Genomic DNA, 20,508 nt, shown 5'->3' with positions numbered 1-20,508 from the left:
TTCAAGTTACCAAATTAACAGAGCACCAATTGGTAATTTTTTTTTGTCGTACGACACCCCTACCATCTCCGGCGCGGCGGCGCTCAGACCTCCTTCAATTGGCTTTTGCAGGGAAACCCTAGAGCAGAAATGGCATTTGACCTTTCTCATTGCAAGCCAAACAAGTCCTAAAACCACATTCTCCAGCGTAATTGTAGGCCTTATGGCAACCATCACATTCATCGATGGCACCGCCATTTGACCCGAGTATCAGGGCATTGTTGGCAATATCCGAGCTTGAACTGGAGTAGTGAGTGGCTCCATGTTTTCTCACAGAAGCAATCCATCATATATAGCGTAGAAGTACCCATCTTCCATGTCAAATTAATAGATGATCTATGTTTTCGAACACTTATTGGATATCCACATCCAAATACATCATCTTCCTTTACTCCTCAAACTATATATATACATATTAGAACATGAAAAAGAAGTAGTAATTAACCATAAGTATATATAGACATGATATATAATATATGTTTATGTTATATACTTACATTCCAAATATGGCAAACTCATGAATCTGATTTTCAGGTGGATAGATGGGTTCAATCTCACGAACTATGCAACCCTAAGACTTCAAAATGTGACTAATTAATCTTTCTCAAAATTTTTGCGAATGAGAAGCTTCTTAATTAATCGTTGGAGTTGACTAATTAAACTCTTATTTTTCACTGGATCCCATGATTTTAGTAAATCGGTTAGGGCTAAAGAAATAGATTTTGTTTTTCTTTTAAGGACTTCCATTAACTTCACGTAATTAACTTTTCAAAATAAAGGAATCGTTACAAATTTATAATTATTGAAATTATGTTTTCTTAATTTTGTTTTTCAAAATTAATGACTATTTTTACATTATTTAAAATTTTAAGAAACCTAACAGACTTGATTAGTTTAATTTAAATATTTTCTAGTACAAATGATTTTTTTTTTTTACTATGTAATATATATATATATATATATATTGAAAAGATATCTTTATACATGTATGCTATGTTAGTTTAATTGTAGGATTTGTTGGAGAGATATGTGGGTAAAATATTTTTTTAATTAAAAAAAAAATTGTTTAATTTTTTGGATTTAATTGTTGGGTTTATTTATTTATTAACGTATAGACACTTTTAATATATAAAGATATATATATATATAAAAATTAATATCTATGATTTTTTAGTTTGAGCTAACTCATTTCATTATATGTTTTTTTGCAGGTTATATTATATTCAATTATTATTTTCAGAAAAGAGGAGTGAGACAAAGAATGTGTTAACATTGGAATGTTAAGATTCAGAAAGAGGACCTAAACATCGGCACCACACCACACCCCCACCCACACTAATTCTATCTCAGACTCAGTCTTTACTCCCACTCGACGCGGCGCTCCTCTCCTCTTCCTCACTTTGATCTCTCTCAACTCTGCTCAGTTCGTCTTCTCTCTCTCTCTCTCTCTCTCTCTCTCTCTCTCTCTTCTTTTTCTGCTTTATGATGTTATAGTTTCCTCCACTTGTTTTCTATCTGATGCGAAATTGATTCTCAGCTAAAAATGTAAGATTATTTGCACCTCTCATACATACACTTTTCTGTTATAGTGATGATGATTTTATATGCGAATCTGTATGCGTAAAATGAAAGCTTTGATTAAGTAGCGAATGAAAAAAAAAAAATTAGAGAGAATAATAATATGAAGAAAATATCGTGTTGGTCTTAGTAACAGTTCATAGACATATAGTGATAATTTCAATAAGTTTGTTCTTATTTTTACCAAATGTTTCGTTTCAGACTGTTGAGTATTCTATTGAAACGTTTGTTTCTGTAGATTCTATTCTGCAAATTAAGTATTTCTATTATCTATATTCTATAGTGAGTGAAGGTTGAGTTGAGTTGTTTCGCTTGGATGAACTAGGCTAAATATGGAGTGGTATAATTGATTTTGACTTTGGATAGATGGGTTGTTGTTTTTCTTAGTTTCTAGCAATGGTTACTAGTTAGTACTTATGGTTGAGCATTTTGTGGGATACTGTACTGATCATCTAGCTAAATTTTAATGACTTTTTTTTTTAGTTCGATGCTTCCATTAAGAGTTTTGTTGATGGTCTTCGAAAAATTATGGGCCATTGCTCCAGGTTCATCCTAGATGGCATCTCTTATAATTATTATACTGTATCAACTTTCCATGTCTTTAATGCTTAATTCTGTATCCTCTTGTCCAGTTTCTAGTTCTAGGAGCTGTTGGGGTTGTCCCACAGTTGTATATTTATTGGTGACATTTTGGTCTTTGGTAGTGGGGGTCTGGGTGGGGCTCTTAGTTTTTTGGCTGTTAGCTTCATTCTTCTTCTTGTAGGTCAGAAAAAGAAAACCCCTCTTGCAGTTTGTATGATATGGAATTGTTCATCGTTTATTCCATTTTGGGGTCTAAACTTTATTAGGGGAGCTTTCTGGTTGGAAGTGTGGATTATTTTCAGGGAAGCCAGGAATAGAAATTATGCAGATCCCAGTTCCAGAACCTTTGGAGAATTATGTGACATATTAGCTGAAAATCTAAAGAGTTATGATAGGTAGTTGCTAATAATTACCTACTATACGGTCTGAATATTTCAGGTAGGGATTTTTGTGCGTTTTATATATGCTTTTTTGTGCGGGTGAAAGCCAAACTAAAAAGCATGCAGAAGGATAACACTAGCACCCCATTAACACCAACTGGTCGGGTTCGGCATCGAAGGCGTTCAAATGAGGTTAGTCACTTCATAAGTCAGGTTTTGATCATTGTCAATCACATTTAAAATTAATGATCTTGTATTTATTGGGTTTTGGACTTGTCATAACTTATATAAGAGATGGGATGATGGGTACAATTGAAATTTGATCATTTTTTTTATTTAGCTGATATTCAACATCAGAATTTTTATTTTTATTGTTTTGAAATATCCTGTCGGCCTCTCAGGTTGTTCCAGATGTTAGTGTGGCAAATGGAGGCAATTTACTTGTTAATGACAGTAACAAGTACAGGTCTATGTGGATACGGGCATGCTCTTCTGTTTGGATGATTGGGGGATTTGCATTCATTATATATATGGGTCATCTCAGTATTACTGCCATGATAATTGTTATCCAAATCTTTATGGCAAAAGAGCTGTTCAATCTACTAAGGCGAGACCATGAAGAGAGGCATCTCCCGGGCTTTAGGCTGTTAAATTGGTCAGATTATTAATTTCTTGTCGTGGTAATAGTTAAAGTGTGATTTTACAATTGAAGCAGTAAACATTCATGATAATAACTAATGACTTGTATTTTGTTTTCTTTCATTGTTGACTTGTATGTGCAGGCTTTTCTTCTTCACTGCCATGTTATTTGTATATGGTCGCATTCTCAGTCAACGGCTTTTCAATACTGTAACTTCAGACGACTTTCTCTATCAGTTTGTTAACAGCCTTATCAAGTATCATATGGCGATCTGCTACACCTTATATACCGCAGGTTTGTTGTATGGTGGCCATTTAGATTTTGGTATCAGACATTTCATCTTAAAGCATGTTTTGGTAAATTTGGTTTCAATATCTGTTAGCATTGCATTTCCTTGCTTCTTTGTAGTTAGCTATAATTTAGAATATAGATTCTTTTCTTACTTCCCATTGCAATTTAGTAAATTTTTTTGGGTAATTTTTAACTGGGTTATCACTTGTATTTATACATTTATTTTTATTTTGTGGTTCGGCTTAGGTTTTGTGTGGTTCATCATTACATTGAAGAAGAAGAGAATGTACAAATATCAATTTGGCCAGTATGCATGGACGCACATGATTATGATTATTGTGTTTACGCAATCCTCTTTCACAGTAGCCAACATTTTCGAAGGAATTATCTGGTAAAAAAACTTCCTATGGAAATCAATCTGCTTAGGTTCTTACTAAATCTACCTTTAATTCCACCTCTCAGATCTTTTACAACTTTCTTTCTTGTTTTCTTTTTTCGCTACAAACTTGGAGCAAGAAATTACATGAAAGTTGGCTGATTTCATCATTTTATATCCTCTATAAATGAGTTAACTGTGACGGGACTTATTCCTATATAATAACTTTAGAAGGCTATAAAAGAGTTAAATTCTTTCCTCAGACCTGCCTGATATTGTATGTGGCGTCCACTAATTACATGCTGAATATTTTATGAATATACTAAGCTTACTTTAGTATTTTTTGTTATTCCCTGAATTTGGTTCTGTTTGTCTTCATTCTGGACTAATTTTTTCTTTCCAAACTCTTTCTTAATACTCTTTTCAAATATGGATGCAGGTTTCTTCTTCCAGCAACACTTATAGTTATCAATGATATTGCTGCATATTTCTTTGGGTTCTTTTTTGGAAGAACCCCATTAATCAAATTATCTCCAAAAAAAACTTGGGAAGGATTCATTGATGCTTCTGTTACAACTGTCATATCTGCATTTTTGGTAAGCATGATTTTCCTATGCTACGCACGTTTTGCATTCTTGTGCATATTCCTGAAATTTAGAAACTGGAGTATTACTAAGTCTTATGCAGTTTCCCCTCATTTAGTTATAAAGTGGTGTATGTGGTTCAGTCCTGGTCACCATCTCATGTTTTAAGGATTAATTATGTGTAGATCCACAGTATAGTTTGGCTGGTAATGGGCTCAATAAGTATCTGCATGCCCTAATTTCTACTGTTACCACACAACCTTATTATATTATGTTTTGCCCATTTAGGAAATGTTGACTGATGGAGACATCTTGCGCATCAGTTTCTATTATCTAGTTCTCTTTTCTTTCTCTCTTATAAGGTCTCAAGTTCTTTGACCTAAATGATTATATAGGTTGTGAGTATTTTTCTTGACACTTGATCACTTCTTTTTTTTTTTGTTTGTGTGATGAAATGATGCCCTGAACCTAGTTCACCTAATGTTATATTCAATTGTTCTTCATGTGTACTTGAATTCATATTCCCTTTTGATCAACATGAAAATATATGATGGTAATGTCAATGTTTGGCTTGGTTTGCAATTTAGTTACCCAGTGTATTTATACTTGCTTGTGCAGTTAGCGGACATCATGAGTCGTTATCAGTGGTTGACATGCCCGAGGAAGGTAACTTTTATTAACAAAGTTTTGTTCATTGATGGTCGGAAGGAGATACTATTTTGAATAACTGAAACTTCTGCTCATGAAATTTGAGGACTTGCAGGATTTATCAAGTGGTTGGCTTCAATGTGATCCTGGTCCCTTGTTTAAACCTTACTCTGTTATCTTACCTGGATGGGTTCCTCAATGGGTGAGCAGATTGACATACTCTTGAACCTGTTTTCGGCATCTATTTAATCTCTACTCATGCTTAATTTTGTTCTCTGTTTCATATCAAATATGTTTCTCTTTGTACAATTTGAGAGGAAGGATTTCTTTTGCCGATTAGACAAGAATGTTTTCTAATTCCCTGGTCTCGTATGCATGTTTTATAATTAGGCTCTTGAAATTCTGGCAGTGTCCTCTGTTATCCAGTAACAGTAATTAGGCACATCCTATCTTATGATTTTGTTATCTTCTAATATAACCTGATTTATCTTATATCACTATGGAAAGGAAATTTATCTTTTCTCCCTCTATGACTGTTAGCCAGTCCATCTTCTGTTGCTTTCTGATGAGCATACATTACCAGTTTTTCACCTCTAGATGATACAGCTGCCTTGTCATGTGTGAAGTAGGCTAGGTCCTGACCTGAAATGCTGTATGGTTGGGCTTGGCCTATGACATGTAAGTGGCCAGGGATGCCTGAGATTCCGGCCCTCGTTGATGAAGAGTCAAGGCTAGCCTCATTTATTTCTGAATGGAAACTCTAATTTCTTTCTACTATTTATAAGATTATTTAAAACAGTTAATATATTTTTTTTTTCTCAAGAAAGATGCTAGACAAGCAAATTTGTTCCAGATACTTGAACCAAATTATGTGCCACAATTTGTAGTCAACTTTAAAAATTAAAAATGTCCCATTTTAAAAATGTTTTAAAAATTATTGTTATGTATATGGTGTAAATGTTTTTGTGCTAACTATGATTGATGTTGACAGTGTTTCATTGTTAAAATTGTGGCTGAGGCTGTCTTTCCTAATACTTAATAAAACATATTTTTTGAAAAATAAAATACATTAACCTTTTTCTTGAGAAAGATGTTTTAATAAAGAGGGGTGTCAAGGCTCATGCTGGCCCCTAGGCTTCAACGTTTACAAGTCTGACTAGGGCATATGTATTTATATTCTTCAACATAAACCTACAACCCTACTTAGTCTTTTCTTGTCCTTTCGAAAGCTTGTTTTAGGCAAATTCATTCTTGTGTGTTAAATTGTTCATGCATCACTATTTAAATGTTTTTTTTTTGGTGTTCACTTATACAGTTTCCTTGGAAAGAATTCTCAGTGTTTCCTGTTCAAATTCATGCCTTGGCCTTTGGTTTATTTGCATCAATAATAGCACCTTTTGGAGGCTTCTTTGCTAGCGGGTTTAAGAGAGCTTTCAAAATCAAGGTTTGCTCTTGCAACCATTCTAATTTTTAGTACTGTAGTTTTTAAACAGTATGCTTTTAGAATATGTCAACAACTTTCCCCTTTTTTGTTTTTCCTCATATTCCCGTTTTCTTTGTTACAGGATTTTGGTGATAGTATTCCCGGGCATGGTGGAATTACAGACAGGATGGATTGTCAGGTAAGCTTGGATGAAATTTGAGCATAACCATGCAGCTTTCCTATAATCTGTTACCATTTTATCACCCTCAAACACTACACTTGCCATATATACTAATTGTGAAGGAACATAAGATGAGAATGGGAATGAGAGTAAGAATTTTTATATATATATATATATATATATATATATATATATATATATATATATATAACCTTTTCATTCATATGCTTACCTGCACTGCACATGACATACAAGCTTTGGTGAGTGATATTACAAAGAAGGATGACTCAATTTCTGACTCATTCTCATTACACTTCAAACTCCTTCCTCATACGATACTTTTCACTAGCGATAACTAGACATTCCCTTAGTAATGTACTTGCAATTTAAAAATTGGTACAAAATGGTACCCTGTGTTCTCAATAATAATCATTGGTTACTCTGTTCTTTTGAAATTGGTATAAAATGTACCTCGGAAATATACCTATTTGGTAGCTATAATTTATTGAGTAAATTTGAGTCCGGTACTATTTTATACCAATTTTCAAATTACAAGGTACTCAATGATCATTATCTACCATCCTCTGCACTGGGTCTCTTTCATTATTCTGTGCGAATCCTCCACTTAAGCGTATAAATTAGCTAATGTATTGAATCCAATTATGCATACTTCTCCTTAATTGAGCTGCTCTCATGCAGATGGTGATGGCCGTATTCTCATACATCTATCATCAGTCATTTATCGTGCCTCAGGGTATCTCAGTTGAGATGATCTTGGACCAGGTATGGTTCATACATGTTCACAACGATAAGATCATCTTCAAATTTTATGAACACATGCTGATTAATATTCTTATTCTTCGTTTTAGATACTGATGAATCTCACTTTTAAGGAGCAACAAGCTCTGTACGCAAGACTTAAAGATATGTTGCATGAGAGACTGATTGGGCAGTCTTAAGTTCAAAATCTATGGCAGTCACTTGCTAGAATGGTCTCTATGATTGTGTGGCAAGGACAGATTTTTTATGAAAAATTCATGTAATTTGCGTTCTGTAGCTGTCTTCTGTTTTCGAAGTGCAATCCTCCACACTACTCAAAGATGGCGGTTTTTATGACCTGCATCCACACCACACCTTGTATAGTCTTTCTCTCAGGCAATTGAATTGGCAGTTTTCACCGCAAAGAGAGAAATTAAGTGCTTCTACCTTTGTTTTAGTTGGTTATTTGTTTTTGGTTCTGTCCTAATTTTTTCGGGAGGGAATCTTAATATTGTTGGATTTAACATACTTTTCCTAATCTTTTGTTGTCTTCATATGTATGAATACGATCCAATTATGGCAAGCAATTGATTAGGACTGAGGGATTTGGTTGAGGGGGAATTCAAATCATGAAACTATGTTTTTCTCGTTGTATTTGAATGTAATAAAAATTAAATTGTTTATAAGATCGTTTTAGTTTTGTGGTCAGGGGAAAAAAAAACTTGTGTTTTGGGGGTTCTTTTTGCCTCATATGAGATTAATTTTTAGGAAACGTACATTCATTCATATAATAGAAATAGTCCTCCATATCAAAATGTTATGAAGTGAGTAAAATAATACAATATGTAACCAAAACAATGAGCCAACAAATGGAAGAACGAGCTAACGAACTAATCCAAACTCATACCACTCCAATCCCACCAACAACTGCAGAAATAGAGATGTTGGTTGTATGTGTGTTTAATATGAGTATAGTTCTAAATTAGGGGTTTTCGTAGTGCAGGTAGTGCGGTTTTTGATTATTTTTTCAAATCAATTTGCACATGTGGCTTTTTTAATTTCTCAAACCGCACTCGCACTGCAAAACTAAAAAACTACACTGCAAAAAATAGTGTGCTGCGGTTTCTGCGGTTTGGACTATCACTAAATAATTAAACTATCACAAATACAACAAAGCTTGAGCAACACTTGTCAAAAATACCATAAGGCTTGAAAATAAATATGAAAAAAAAGTTTCAAATTTCAACAATACAATAATTAGTGGGCTCAGGTTGGATCAATATTCACATATTGGACCTAAATCAATATAAAAATTGGTATTTTTATAAGGAATAATTACATAAGACACTATTTTTTGTAAAAAAAATTACATTTTCATGTTTAAAGATTTTTTTTTTATGTTTTTACGATTTTCTATAGAAACAACACGAAAACAACAAGAAAATTACATAAAAGTAACATGAAAATAACATCAAAACAACAACCAAAAATAACATAGAGATAACAAAAAATCAATAACAAGTTAACAAGAATACAACATAAAAAGACCATATTTTCTGTAAATAAAATAAAAAAATCGTAAAAATGTTTAAAATTCTGTGAAACCGTATTTTTATAATTTTTTTGTTACTTTTGTGTATTTGTGAAATAATTTCTTTTTATAATATGCAATGCGGTTTGAATTGCATATTAACAATTCAAAACTGCAAACTGCACTGCACCACGCGGTTTAGAAAAAATTCAAACTACGACCACACCGCAAAGAATTTTAAACCGTATATTTTTGCGGTGCAGTGTGATACGGGCGATTTGAGCGGTTTGATGTGTTGGAATTATGTTTTACCAGGATCTAGATTAACTAACAAGTATGTTTCATTAACATCCTAATACGAATTTCTAAAACAATGAAATAAACACATATAAAGTTTAGGAAACCTTACATTGGGTGCAGCGGAATAATATGTCTCCTTCCACTCAGATCTCTAACCCTTGTATCCTGTCTGTCGCAGAGTATCACAAAGATCTGAGCCCGAATGTCCTTCTCTTCAGTTTGGATTCTTCACAATCTTCCACACTATGATTGAGATACCACTTGATGTGTGTGGGCACTCACTCTATCACTCAAGGGTTCGAAAGTTTAAGAAGAAAGGAGAAAGAATGAGGTTCGACTATATAAGGATAGAAGATGGCTCAATTTTTCTGAAGGCAAAAATTTATCTCTTTAAGTGTGAGCCATCACTATCTATTTATAGGTAACCACTAGGTTTAGGATAGGATTTATTGGGCATTAAAATAATGAAAATATTAATTGGAAAAATCTCATTAAGTGGCCGGCCATGGTTAATGGGCCTCACTTGGGTATTTTTCCAATTTTTCCAATTTTCATTTTCTCAAAAACGCCAATTTTCTAATTCTAACCATTTAAATGCCAAAACTAATTATTTAATAATTAAAATTAATTATCAAATAATATTTTCCATTTAATATATTTATTAATTAGACATAATAAAGTCTTCCAATTAATAAATAAAACTTAGAATCTCTTGTCTTCACAATTTAGCCCTTGCTTAGTGAAAATTCATAAACTAGACATAGTCTAATTTTAGAATTATAATTGATTAATTAAAATCAATTATTTGAGTCTTAAAGCAGTATGGTCTCAACTAGAATGGGGACCATGGGCCTATATAACTGAGCTTTTTATAAGTTGAACTAGAATTTACTAGGCAAATTCCCTAATTTATTAATTCCTTGTTGCATCCACTCATAGAACTTGGAATTGCACTCTCAGTCATATAGAACGCTCTATATGTTCCACCATATAGATACGCTATCACATTTAACCATCGTTATAATCTCAATAATCAAAGATCCTCTATATATGATTTACACCGAGTAGGGATAAATTTACCGTTTCACCCCTCAATGTATACTACCATGTTCCCAAAATGTACGTATCACCCTGACCAAAAAGTAGGTTTAACTAACAAATCAAAGAACATCAATAACACTCCTAAGATTGAACCTACGCATATCAGGATTAAGATCTTTTGATCTAAGATCAACTAGCGATATTTACTTAGAAAGACACAACGGTAAGATTATAATATCTTAATCAAGATCAATATCGGTCCAGTCCAATGTATACTCCATACATTCGAAACTAGTATACTTTGCCAATGTTCTGGAAAGAACATAACACTTATGCAAAGTGTAAGTACACTTCATCGCTGGTTATCACATCAGTGTAAATCCAATACACTGATGAAACAGGGACTTTGTCTTTCGAAGCATATAATCAAAATCACATTCCACTGTGTTGACATCACTGTAATTGTGAATAACTATATGTTCTGGACTAAATAGATTTTGTATATATTAAACCATAAACATGAAAACAACATGTAAACATAAATGACTTCTAATCTTTTATTGATAACAAATCAGATTAGATTGGAATGGGTTTTATTTAGGGCATAAAATCCCAACAAACTCCCACTTGCACTAACATAAAACAAGTTGTGCATTTCAATCAATCTATTTTCTTGATCTTCAGATCAAGTGTAGTATATTTGACTCAACCAAAATTTCGGGAACCATGTTCATAAAACATTATGCAACATCCTTTACTATATGCATTACTCATCAAGGGATACTGAAATCCTTACTGCTTATTAAGTACATCTGAATAAACAGAAGACATATCTCTCATTCTTTTAAAGAATGAAATAGAGATAATACAGTGTAGAATTTTCTTCAGTTGAATAACTTTTTGGTAATTTCGAATTTACAAAGTTATATATCTTCACTGCTGGAGTTTGAATTATTATAGATGGGCTTTTACACTCTTCTACAATAACTCCTCCACCCCCAAAGTAACCACCATCTCGGATAATTTATGAGTTGGTGTAGATATAAGGACTACTAATACAGGCATCCTTATTATCTAACACAGAGGTCACATTCATAAATCTTTCTTGACTGTCCCTTAATGTTCCTTGTTTGATTACATCTCATATGACTCCCACTCAATAGTAGGAGTCTGGTTAAATTCATACATAAAAGTACATTTAACCTCTTACTATTGTTTGAGGCATATCTAGTTGTGATATATTATCTTATTCTGAAACTGTAAGTTCTTTCTAGACTAAGTCATCAACATAGCAATCTAGTATTAGCATTAATGCAAAATAATTGCTTGAGATTAACTAATCAATAGAGATACCATAAAATTTTATGAGGACTAGGAATTTTTGCCCAAGTCATTCGAATAGACTATGCAAGAATTCTACTATCTTATTCTCATAATCCAGATAAGTTATTTCTATCCATATGAATGGCTAGATTTACTTTCTCAGTAGTGTTCTAAAGTTCCTATCACAAGTGTCAACCAAAAGAAGATGGGTAAAGAATTTTAAAATTCTCCCACTGAAATAAGGTCCTGTGATACAAAGTCAAAGAACTTTATTGGTATCAATTTCTATTACAAGAGTAAATATTAATTGGAACATAAATCAAGATCAAGAATTTATTCTGATAATTTGCTAATTCATTATATTTCATCCATGTTTAAAATATGTGTGACAAAAAGTACTGTGGTGTATTGAATATAGTCTAGAGTTCAAAATGAACTACATATTTTAATAGTATAGTCCACCCCTAAGTATATAGAGATTATGATCCACCCCTAAGGGATATGGAGATCATGGTCCATCCCTAAGTGATATAGAGATCATGTGGAGTTATGAATATAATCCAGAGTTCAATAGATATAAGAGATCGTTGAACTGCATATTATTCTTAACTTTTTTCACCCCTATCAGATCAAAAGATCTTTCTATTAAATAAATTCTTAATAATTGTTTTAGAATTAACAATTATTCATAAACATAGAAATGAAATTCTAAGTGTTTATGTAGTATTAACTCTTAGCAGAGTTGAAAATACTATAGAATTTGTATCAATAATAAAAACACATACACATACAAATAATAAAACATATAAATATAATTGGTACTGGAATACACAAGATAAAGTAAATGAAGCTCAATTCATAAATGCAATTCATTTTTCAAAATAGAAAACTTTATTATAAAATTCTCCAAAATAAAAGGAATTGTCTGCAACAATATAAAAAATAGGGAATAAAAATCCCAAACTAATAATTGAAATCCAAATTTTTTTGAAACTAAAACAATTAATTCAAAATAATTAAAAAAAAATCGAGCTTCATCTTCATCTTGGACTATCTCCACCCATCTGTCCAACCATCCGATTCAACTCGCTAAGATAGCATCCGAGTTCAAGCAGCTGGAGCTGAAATAAGAAGAAAAATAAACAAACATGGTTAGTAGGTCCAGAATTAATAATCCAAGTGGATAATAATTCTCTAAAACACATGAGTTTATATGAAAAGATATACCTTGTTTCTTTGCTAGAAATTTAGGGCATTGGGGTTTCTAGTGGCCCTTTTCATTGCAATAGAAGCATTTTCCTTTTGGTATATCACCAGTAGTAGCAGCCTTTTTCTTTTTAACTATTTTCACAGCTTGAACATGCTTCTTGCTATTCTTCCACTTCTTCTTGTTCTTGGGTTTGGAAGTAGAGGCAAAGTTTGCCTCAGCTTTAGTCCCCCCATTAGCATTCCCAGAATTATGAGCTTTTAGACCCCTTCTTTTGCGGTCCTCCAATCAAATTTTCATATGTCTGAAGGTCGTTAACCAAAGTGTGAAAGTCTTGTTCCTTCTTATTCATGACATAATTTGAAGTGTAGGGCAGAAAGGCTGGAGTCAGACTATTCAAGATTAGACTCACTTGAGTTGTCTGATCCATAACAACTCCATGATTCTAAGGTTCTTGAAAATAACTTGCCATTTGGAGAAGGTGATCACGCACGTTCTGATGAGGACTCATCCGTGCATTGATAAAATTCCTTGTCGCTTCAAAGAGAGATTGGATTGATGCCATTCTGAATAGTTCAGTTAACTGTGTCATGATTTCTGCAGCCGTGACAGTGTTTGCAAACCTTATTTTCAAGGTGTCAACCATGCTGGAAAGCAAGAAGTATCGAGCTTTGTTGTTGGCATTCTGCCAACGCTCGTACTTCTCCTTTACAGCTTTGGTTGCATTATCACCCGGCTGCTCAAGAGACGGTTCAGTTAACACAAACAGGACACTTTCACCAATGAGAGCAATGTTAATGTTCTCTTTCCATTTGGGAAAGTTAGATCCACTCAGCTTATTATCAGTCAACAGTGACAACATGGGATTGGTCATTGTCATGTTGGATACTACAGATAACAATAAATAGAAATCAAGTAAGGTTCAACACAAAATATCATTCAGAAATTATTAGCACATAGCAAGTAGGAATGACATGCGAAAATACTAAAGCATACAATCCTAAATAATTTCTAAGGTTTTCAACAAACTGATATCAGTGTCCCGTTTAGGCGAGAGTCAAAACTACCATCCATTGAATAGAGTTGTCAGCTCATCTAAAATAACATTCTAGCAACCTTTTATTCGATCAAGCTGAGAATTCAGCGTTGTCCTGTTTAGGCAAGAGTCAAGGCTATTCTATCTTATGAGCTTCTACCATTGTTTCATACTTTTGTAAGCCTTACTAATAGTCGCCACCATTAGGGTGATCCATACTAAAAATAAACACTTACAAATAGTACTTATCTTTCGAGATTCTACGGCGTTAAATTGCTAATGAACGTTCCTCCATTAGGGAGGATTACTCACTAAAACAATAACTATGTAAACCAACAATGGAGATTGAATGTCCTAATAATAATAAAACTCATTATTTAAAAATGTATTTTCTTCTAATATTTATTTCAATCTATTTATTTTAAATATATATTTATTTAATTAAAATTTCAAATTTAGAATAAAATTCTAAATAAAATTTTAATTTAATATCTATAAAATTATACTTAGATGGATATGAAAATAAAATGAATTATTTCCATCTTAGCAATAATTTTTCAATAAATATTTAAAAAATTATTCAATTTAAGTTGTATTAATTTAAATTAATTTGCAACTCAAATTTAATTTTCTATAAATATATATTGCATTTCGAAAATTTAAAGTATATAAAAATACAAATTTTCGAAATTGCTCAAAAATAAAATAAAAATAAATCCTGAAAAATTATTCTAAATTTATGTTGGTCCAAAATTAATTTTCAACTAAAATATAATTTTCCTATTTAATTAAATATAAAGAAAAATTCAAATATTTAAGTATCATGTTGAAAATCAACTTAAATATTAATTTTTTGTTTAATTAAATTTTACTAGAAAAATACTTCAAGCAAAAATAGATAATATCTATCTAGACTTTCATTGACTAATTAATTCATTTTCTAATTATAATATATTTTAATTCATTTATTTTAATTAATCATTTAAATGAAAAAGTCATTGATATAAGTTGGTCCAAAATTAATTAATTTTCAACTTTAATCTATTTTTCAAAAAAAAAAAAAAAATTCAAAATTTCTTGCATAATAAATGCAATTTCGAAAAATGATTAAAAAAATTAAAATATATTTTTGAAAATTATTCAAATTTAAGTTGTTATGAAATTAAAAATTTCCAAATTAAAATAATTTTCTATTTAATTAAATGTCATGAAAAAATAACATATTTAAGTATCATGATGAAAATCAACTTAAATATTTAATTTTCAATTTAATTAAATGTATTAAATATAAGAAATAAATAATTAAGTATAGATGAAACTTAATTATTAATTCTAATTTAATACTAAGAAAATATACTTTATTTAAATTGATCCAAAATTAATTATTAAAAAATTAATTTTCAATCTAAAATATTTTCCTATTTAATATTAAAAGATATATTTAGTACTAGAAATAACTATCTAGAATATATTTCAATTAACTTAGTGTTTTTCTAAAATTAACTTTAAAATATTAAAATGAAAAAGAAATTTCATATATTTTAAAAGTTAATTATGTTGCCAATTCAATTTTAATTAGGTTATACTAATATAATTAACCTAATACAATTATTTAAATAAGGCAAATGAGCCTTCACAATTGGGGTAGTTCATGTGAGGGAGAACTAGGTTAAGTATGTCGTACCCACTGCTATTGGCCCCCTAACTCTCACACAAGGCCCAAAAGAGAGGAATTTAACCTTTAAATAAATCATTATTATTAATTGAATAAGCCCAATTCTAATTGGGCCTAAATAAAATTACCTAAGTAAAATTTTATTTTAGCAACTTAGTCCATTTACTTAGTAAAACTTAAATGAGCTTCATATATGCATCTAAGCCCAATCGCAAACATATAGGCTCACACAGGTCAAATGATTTGGATGGGCCCTATCATGTTACTAGGTTTACACAGATGAAAGAAATTGCAAAATTTACCTGTTACAAATTATTTATAAGATCTATTGACAATTGGACTATGATTAAAATCAAATTATTAGATCTGTCAACAAGTTAATCATAGCAATTTAGATCAAATAAATAATAGGTTTGTAAATTTTTTTTTGAATATATATAATATAATAATCAAACAATACAAACAAAGAAGTAGCTGATCTAGAATATCTGGAAAGTAAGCTAAAATATCTCAATTTTAAAATTTAAATTTTAAAATAAATATCTTAACTAGAATTCAAATTTAGGTTGTTAAGAATATTTGAAAAAAAATTCAAAATTTAATAAACTCCTAAATTTCCTAAATTCTAACAAAAGATAATAAAAAAAAATATCTAACCAATCTTCAAATTTCAAGTTTATTCAAAATTTAAATTTATTTAAAATTTCTAATAAGATAATATAATAAAATATCTTGAATTTTAAGTTTAGATATTTCAATATTATATTCTAAGTCTTATAATTTAATAAATTTAAATATTACATAAATAAACTAATTGAAAAATAAGATATTTTATATGGTTAGAATATTTTAATTTTATAAAAAAATAAAATAAAATAATAAGTTTAAAAAATTTCTGGTTTGAAACCCTAAAATTTCTATTCAAATCTAAACTAACCAGCTTTTTTTTTTTTTTTTTTAAATCTTCATGTTATTTTTGCCAAAATATAATTTTAATAAAAAAATTTCTAATAAGATAAATGTTAAACCTAACATATTCCTAATCTTATAATTTTAATTAAAATATATATTTCAAAAATAACAAATTTTAAAAAATATGATATACTTTGAAATTTGAACAAGATTATTTTTTTTAAAAAATTATTTTAATATCAAAGTAAAATCATTCAAATTTAATAAAAAAATTTTAATATCTGATCTTATAATTAAATTAAATAAAATAATCTAACATTCTAAAATTAATCATAAGGCTATTTTTGTGAGAAATTAAATTTTCAAAAATCAAAGCCTACTAATATCTAAAACTAATTTTAATTAATTAAAAAATTAATAAAAATTAATTTTATTCTGACAATTAGATTTTTTTTAATTGAAAATTCAGATTCTACACAAAATTCTACCAAAAATTGGCTTTTGTTTCAATGAAAAACGATTTTTGAATCAAAAGTTATGAAGAAAACAAGTTTGAGTCACATGGGTATACAATGTATATGTTGGAATTTATTTTACCAGGATCTTAGATCTACTCATAAGTATGTTGTTTAACACCCTAAATATGAACTTTCTAAAACGATAAATAAACACATATAAAGTTAAGAAAACCTTACATTGGTTGCAGCGGAATAATGTCTCCTTCCACTCAGATCTCTAACCCTTGTATCCTTTCTGTCGCAGAGTATTATCAAGATCTGAGCCCGAATGTCCTTCTCTTTGTGTGTGATCCTTCACAGTCTTCCAATCTATGATTGAGGTACCACTTGCTGTGTGTGGGCACTACTCTATCACTGAGGGTCGAAATTTAGAAGAGGAAAAGAGAGAGAGGTTGGTTCGGCTATAGAGAGAGAGGGAAGGCTCAGATTTTGAAAAAGTTGATTTTCTGAGAAAAGGTTATGAAAACTTGTTGTTTGACTGAGCCATCACTTTCTATTTATAGGCAACTACTAGGTTTAGGTTAGTAATTATTTGGCATTAAAATAATGAAAATATTAATTGGAAAAAGCTATCCAAGTGGCCGGCCATAGGTGTTAATGGGCCATACTTGGATTTTGCAGTTTTCACAATTTTTATTTTTATTTTCTCAAAAATGCCAATTATCCAATTCTAACCTTTTAAATCCCAAAACTAATTATTTAATAACTAAAATAGATTATTAAATAATATTGTCATTTAATTTAATTATTAATTAGACATATAAAGTCTAGTAATTAATAAATAAACCTAGAATCTCTTTTCTTTACAATTTCACCCCTGCTTAGTGAAAATTCACAAATTAGACATAGTCTAACTTTAGAATTATAATTGATTAATCACAAATCAATTATTGAGTCTTACAAGCAGTATAGTCTCAACTAGAATGGGGACCATTGATCTATATGCTGAGCTTCCAATAAGTGAACCGAATTTACTAAGTAAATCCCTACTTATTAATTCCTCGTTGAATCCACTCTTACAACTTAGAATTGCACTCTCAGACTTATATAGAGCATATTATATGTTCCACGATATAGATATGCGATCTCATTTAACCATTGTTATAATCTTATTGTGATTAAAGGTCCTCTATATAGATGATTTACATCGAGATGGGATAATTTTACCGTTCTCACCCCTCAACTTATTTTGCCCCTTAAAACACTTAGCTACCTGTAAATGATGTTTAATGATCTAAGAATTAGTCACTTAAACAAGAGCTCATCCATTTACTTCTATTTAGCTAAGCTCGAAGGGAATCATCACTTGACTTCTATACACCAGTAGAAGCTATAGATTTCATATTTATGTTCAGCACTCCCACTCAATCATACTATCATGTTCCCAAAATATACGTATCACCCTGACCCAAAAGTAGGCTTAACTAATAAATCAAAGAACATGAATAGCACTCCTGAGTTGAGCCTAAGCATATCAGGATTTAGATTCTTTTAATCTTAAGATCAACTACTGATATTGACTTGGAAAGATATGACGGTAAGTTTATAATATCTTAACTAAGTTACAATATCGGTCCAGTCCAATGTATACTCCATACATTCGAAACTAGTATACTTTACCAATGTCCTGGAAAGAACATAACACTTACTCCAAGTGTAAGTACACATCATCGCTGATTATCACATTAGTGTAAATCTAAAACACTGATGAAACAGGGACTTAGTCTTTTGATTCATATAATCACAATCACATTCCACTGTGTTGACGATACTGTAATTGTGAATAAGCATATGATTTGGACTTAACAGATTTTGTGTGTAAATGTAATAAACATATTAAACCATTAGCATGTAAAATTCATGCAAACATAAATCACTTCAAATTTCTTATATTGATTACTAATCAGATTGTAAAGGGTTTTATTTAGGGCACAAAACTCAACAAACTCCCACTTGCACTAACATAAAACAAACTGTGCAAATAAATCAATCTGATGTCTTGATCTTCAGATCAAGTGTAGTATACTTGAATCCACCCAAACTTCTGGAAACTAGTTCATAAATACAATATGAAACATCCTTTACTATATGCTTTACTCATCAAGGGATACTGAAATCCTTACTGTTTTAAAGTACATCTGAATAAACAGAAGACATATCTCTCATATTTTAAAATATGGAATTGAGATAATACAGCGTAGACTTTTCTTCAGTAAAATAACTTTCTGGTAATTTCGAATTTACAAAGTTATAAATCTTCTCTGGTAGAGCTTGAATTATTATAGAATAACTCCTCCACCCCCAGAGTAACCACCATCTCAAAGTTTTGAATGAGTTGGGGTAGATACAAGGATAACTGATATACAGTTCCTTAATATCTAACATACAGATCACTTTCATAAATCTTTCTTGAATATCTTCTAACGTTCCTTATTTGATTACATCTCAGATAGCTCCCACTCAATAGCAGATGTCTGGTTAAATAATACTTTTAACCTCTTTATTGTTTGGAGAGTTATCTAGTTGTGACTTATTGTATTAGTCTGAAACTTTAAGTTTCTTTTAAGACTAAATCATCAACATAGCAGACTAGTATTTGAAGTGAAAAATACTTGCCAGAGATTAAGTAATCAAAATTAAGATATCATAAAATGTTATGAGGATTAAGAATTCTTGGCTCAAGTCATTCGAATAGACTGAACTAGAGTTCTTTTATCTTATTCTCATAATTCTGATAAGTTATATCTATCCACATGAATGGTTAGATTTGCTTTTCAAAAGTGTTCTTAAGTTCCTATCACAAGTGTCAACCTAATGAAGATGGGTAAAGAACTTTTATAGGTATCATTATTTACTACAATAGTAAAGCTAAATTGGAACATACAATCAAGATCAAGGATTTATATTGATAATAGCTAAGTCATTATATTACTTCCATGTTTAAAGAAAATATGTGTTACATAGGGTATTGTGGAAAAATTCCACCCCTAAGTATATAGAGATTATGATCCACCCCTAAAGGTTATAAAGATCATGATTCTTTAAGTGTTATAGAGATTATGTGGAGTTGAATACAATCCAGAGTTCATTAGATATAAAAGATCGTTGAACTGCATAGTTTTCTTAAATTTTCTCCACCCCTATCAGATCAAAAGATCCTTTTATTAAACAAATTCTCAATAATTGTATTAGAATTAACAATTATTAATAAACACAAAAATAATTTCTAGTGTTTATTTAATATAATTCTATGAAGAGTTGTAAATATTATAGAATTTGTATCAATAATAAAAATACTTACACATACAAACATATAAATATAATGTGGTAATTGTGGTTTAAGATAAAGTAAATGAAGCTCATTTTAGTCTATACAAATAAATGTCTAACAGTTTTAACATATTATCCTAATTAATTATACAAATATAATAAAATTTCTGTGGGGTAAAATTATTATACCTATATAATTAATTACAAGTTATGT

General features: G+C 30.5%; 1 protein-coding gene across 4 annotated transcripts; it reads left to right on the top strand.

Annotated features, from left to right (window-relative positions):
- Window positions 1-1,208: 1,208 nt before the first annotated feature.
- LOC115722601 (phosphatidate cytidylyltransferase 1) lies at window positions 1,209-8,219 on the top strand. Of its 4 annotated transcripts, none has more exons than XM_030651843.2 (12): window positions 1,209-1,462; window positions 2,638-2,771; window positions 2,981-3,234; window positions 3,362-3,513; window positions 3,757-3,901; window positions 4,326-4,482; window positions 5,089-5,136; window positions 5,234-5,320; window positions 6,434-6,562; window positions 6,684-6,740; window positions 7,422-7,505; window positions 7,592-8,219. In XM_030651843.2, the coding sequence occupies exons 2-12, from the start codon at window positions 2,700-2,702 to the stop codon at window positions 7,679-7,681; spliced, it is 1,275 nt and encodes a 424-aa protein (XP_030507703.1). In that variant the 5' UTR covers window positions 1,209-1,462; window positions 2,638-2,699; the 3' UTR covers window positions 7,682-8,219. The 4 variants fall into 4 exon arrangements, with proteins under 4 accessions (XP_030507703.1, XP_060960052.1, XP_060960053.1 ...); XM_030651847.2 differs by having other exon boundaries at window positions 1,266-1,584; XM_061104069.1 differs by having other exon boundaries at window positions 7,422-8,210.
- The last annotated feature ends 12,289 nt before the right edge of the window (window positions 8,220-20,508 follow it).

Source organism: Cannabis sativa, chromosome 9, assembly GCF_029168945.1.
Source record: "Cannabis sativa cultivar Pink pepper isolate KNU-18-1 chromosome 9, ASM2916894v1, whole genome shotgun sequence".
Taxonomy (NCBI): Eukaryota; Viridiplantae; Streptophyta; class Magnoliopsida; order Rosales; family Cannabaceae; genus Cannabis; species Cannabis sativa.
This window is presented reverse-complemented; position numbering and strand designations above follow the sequence as displayed.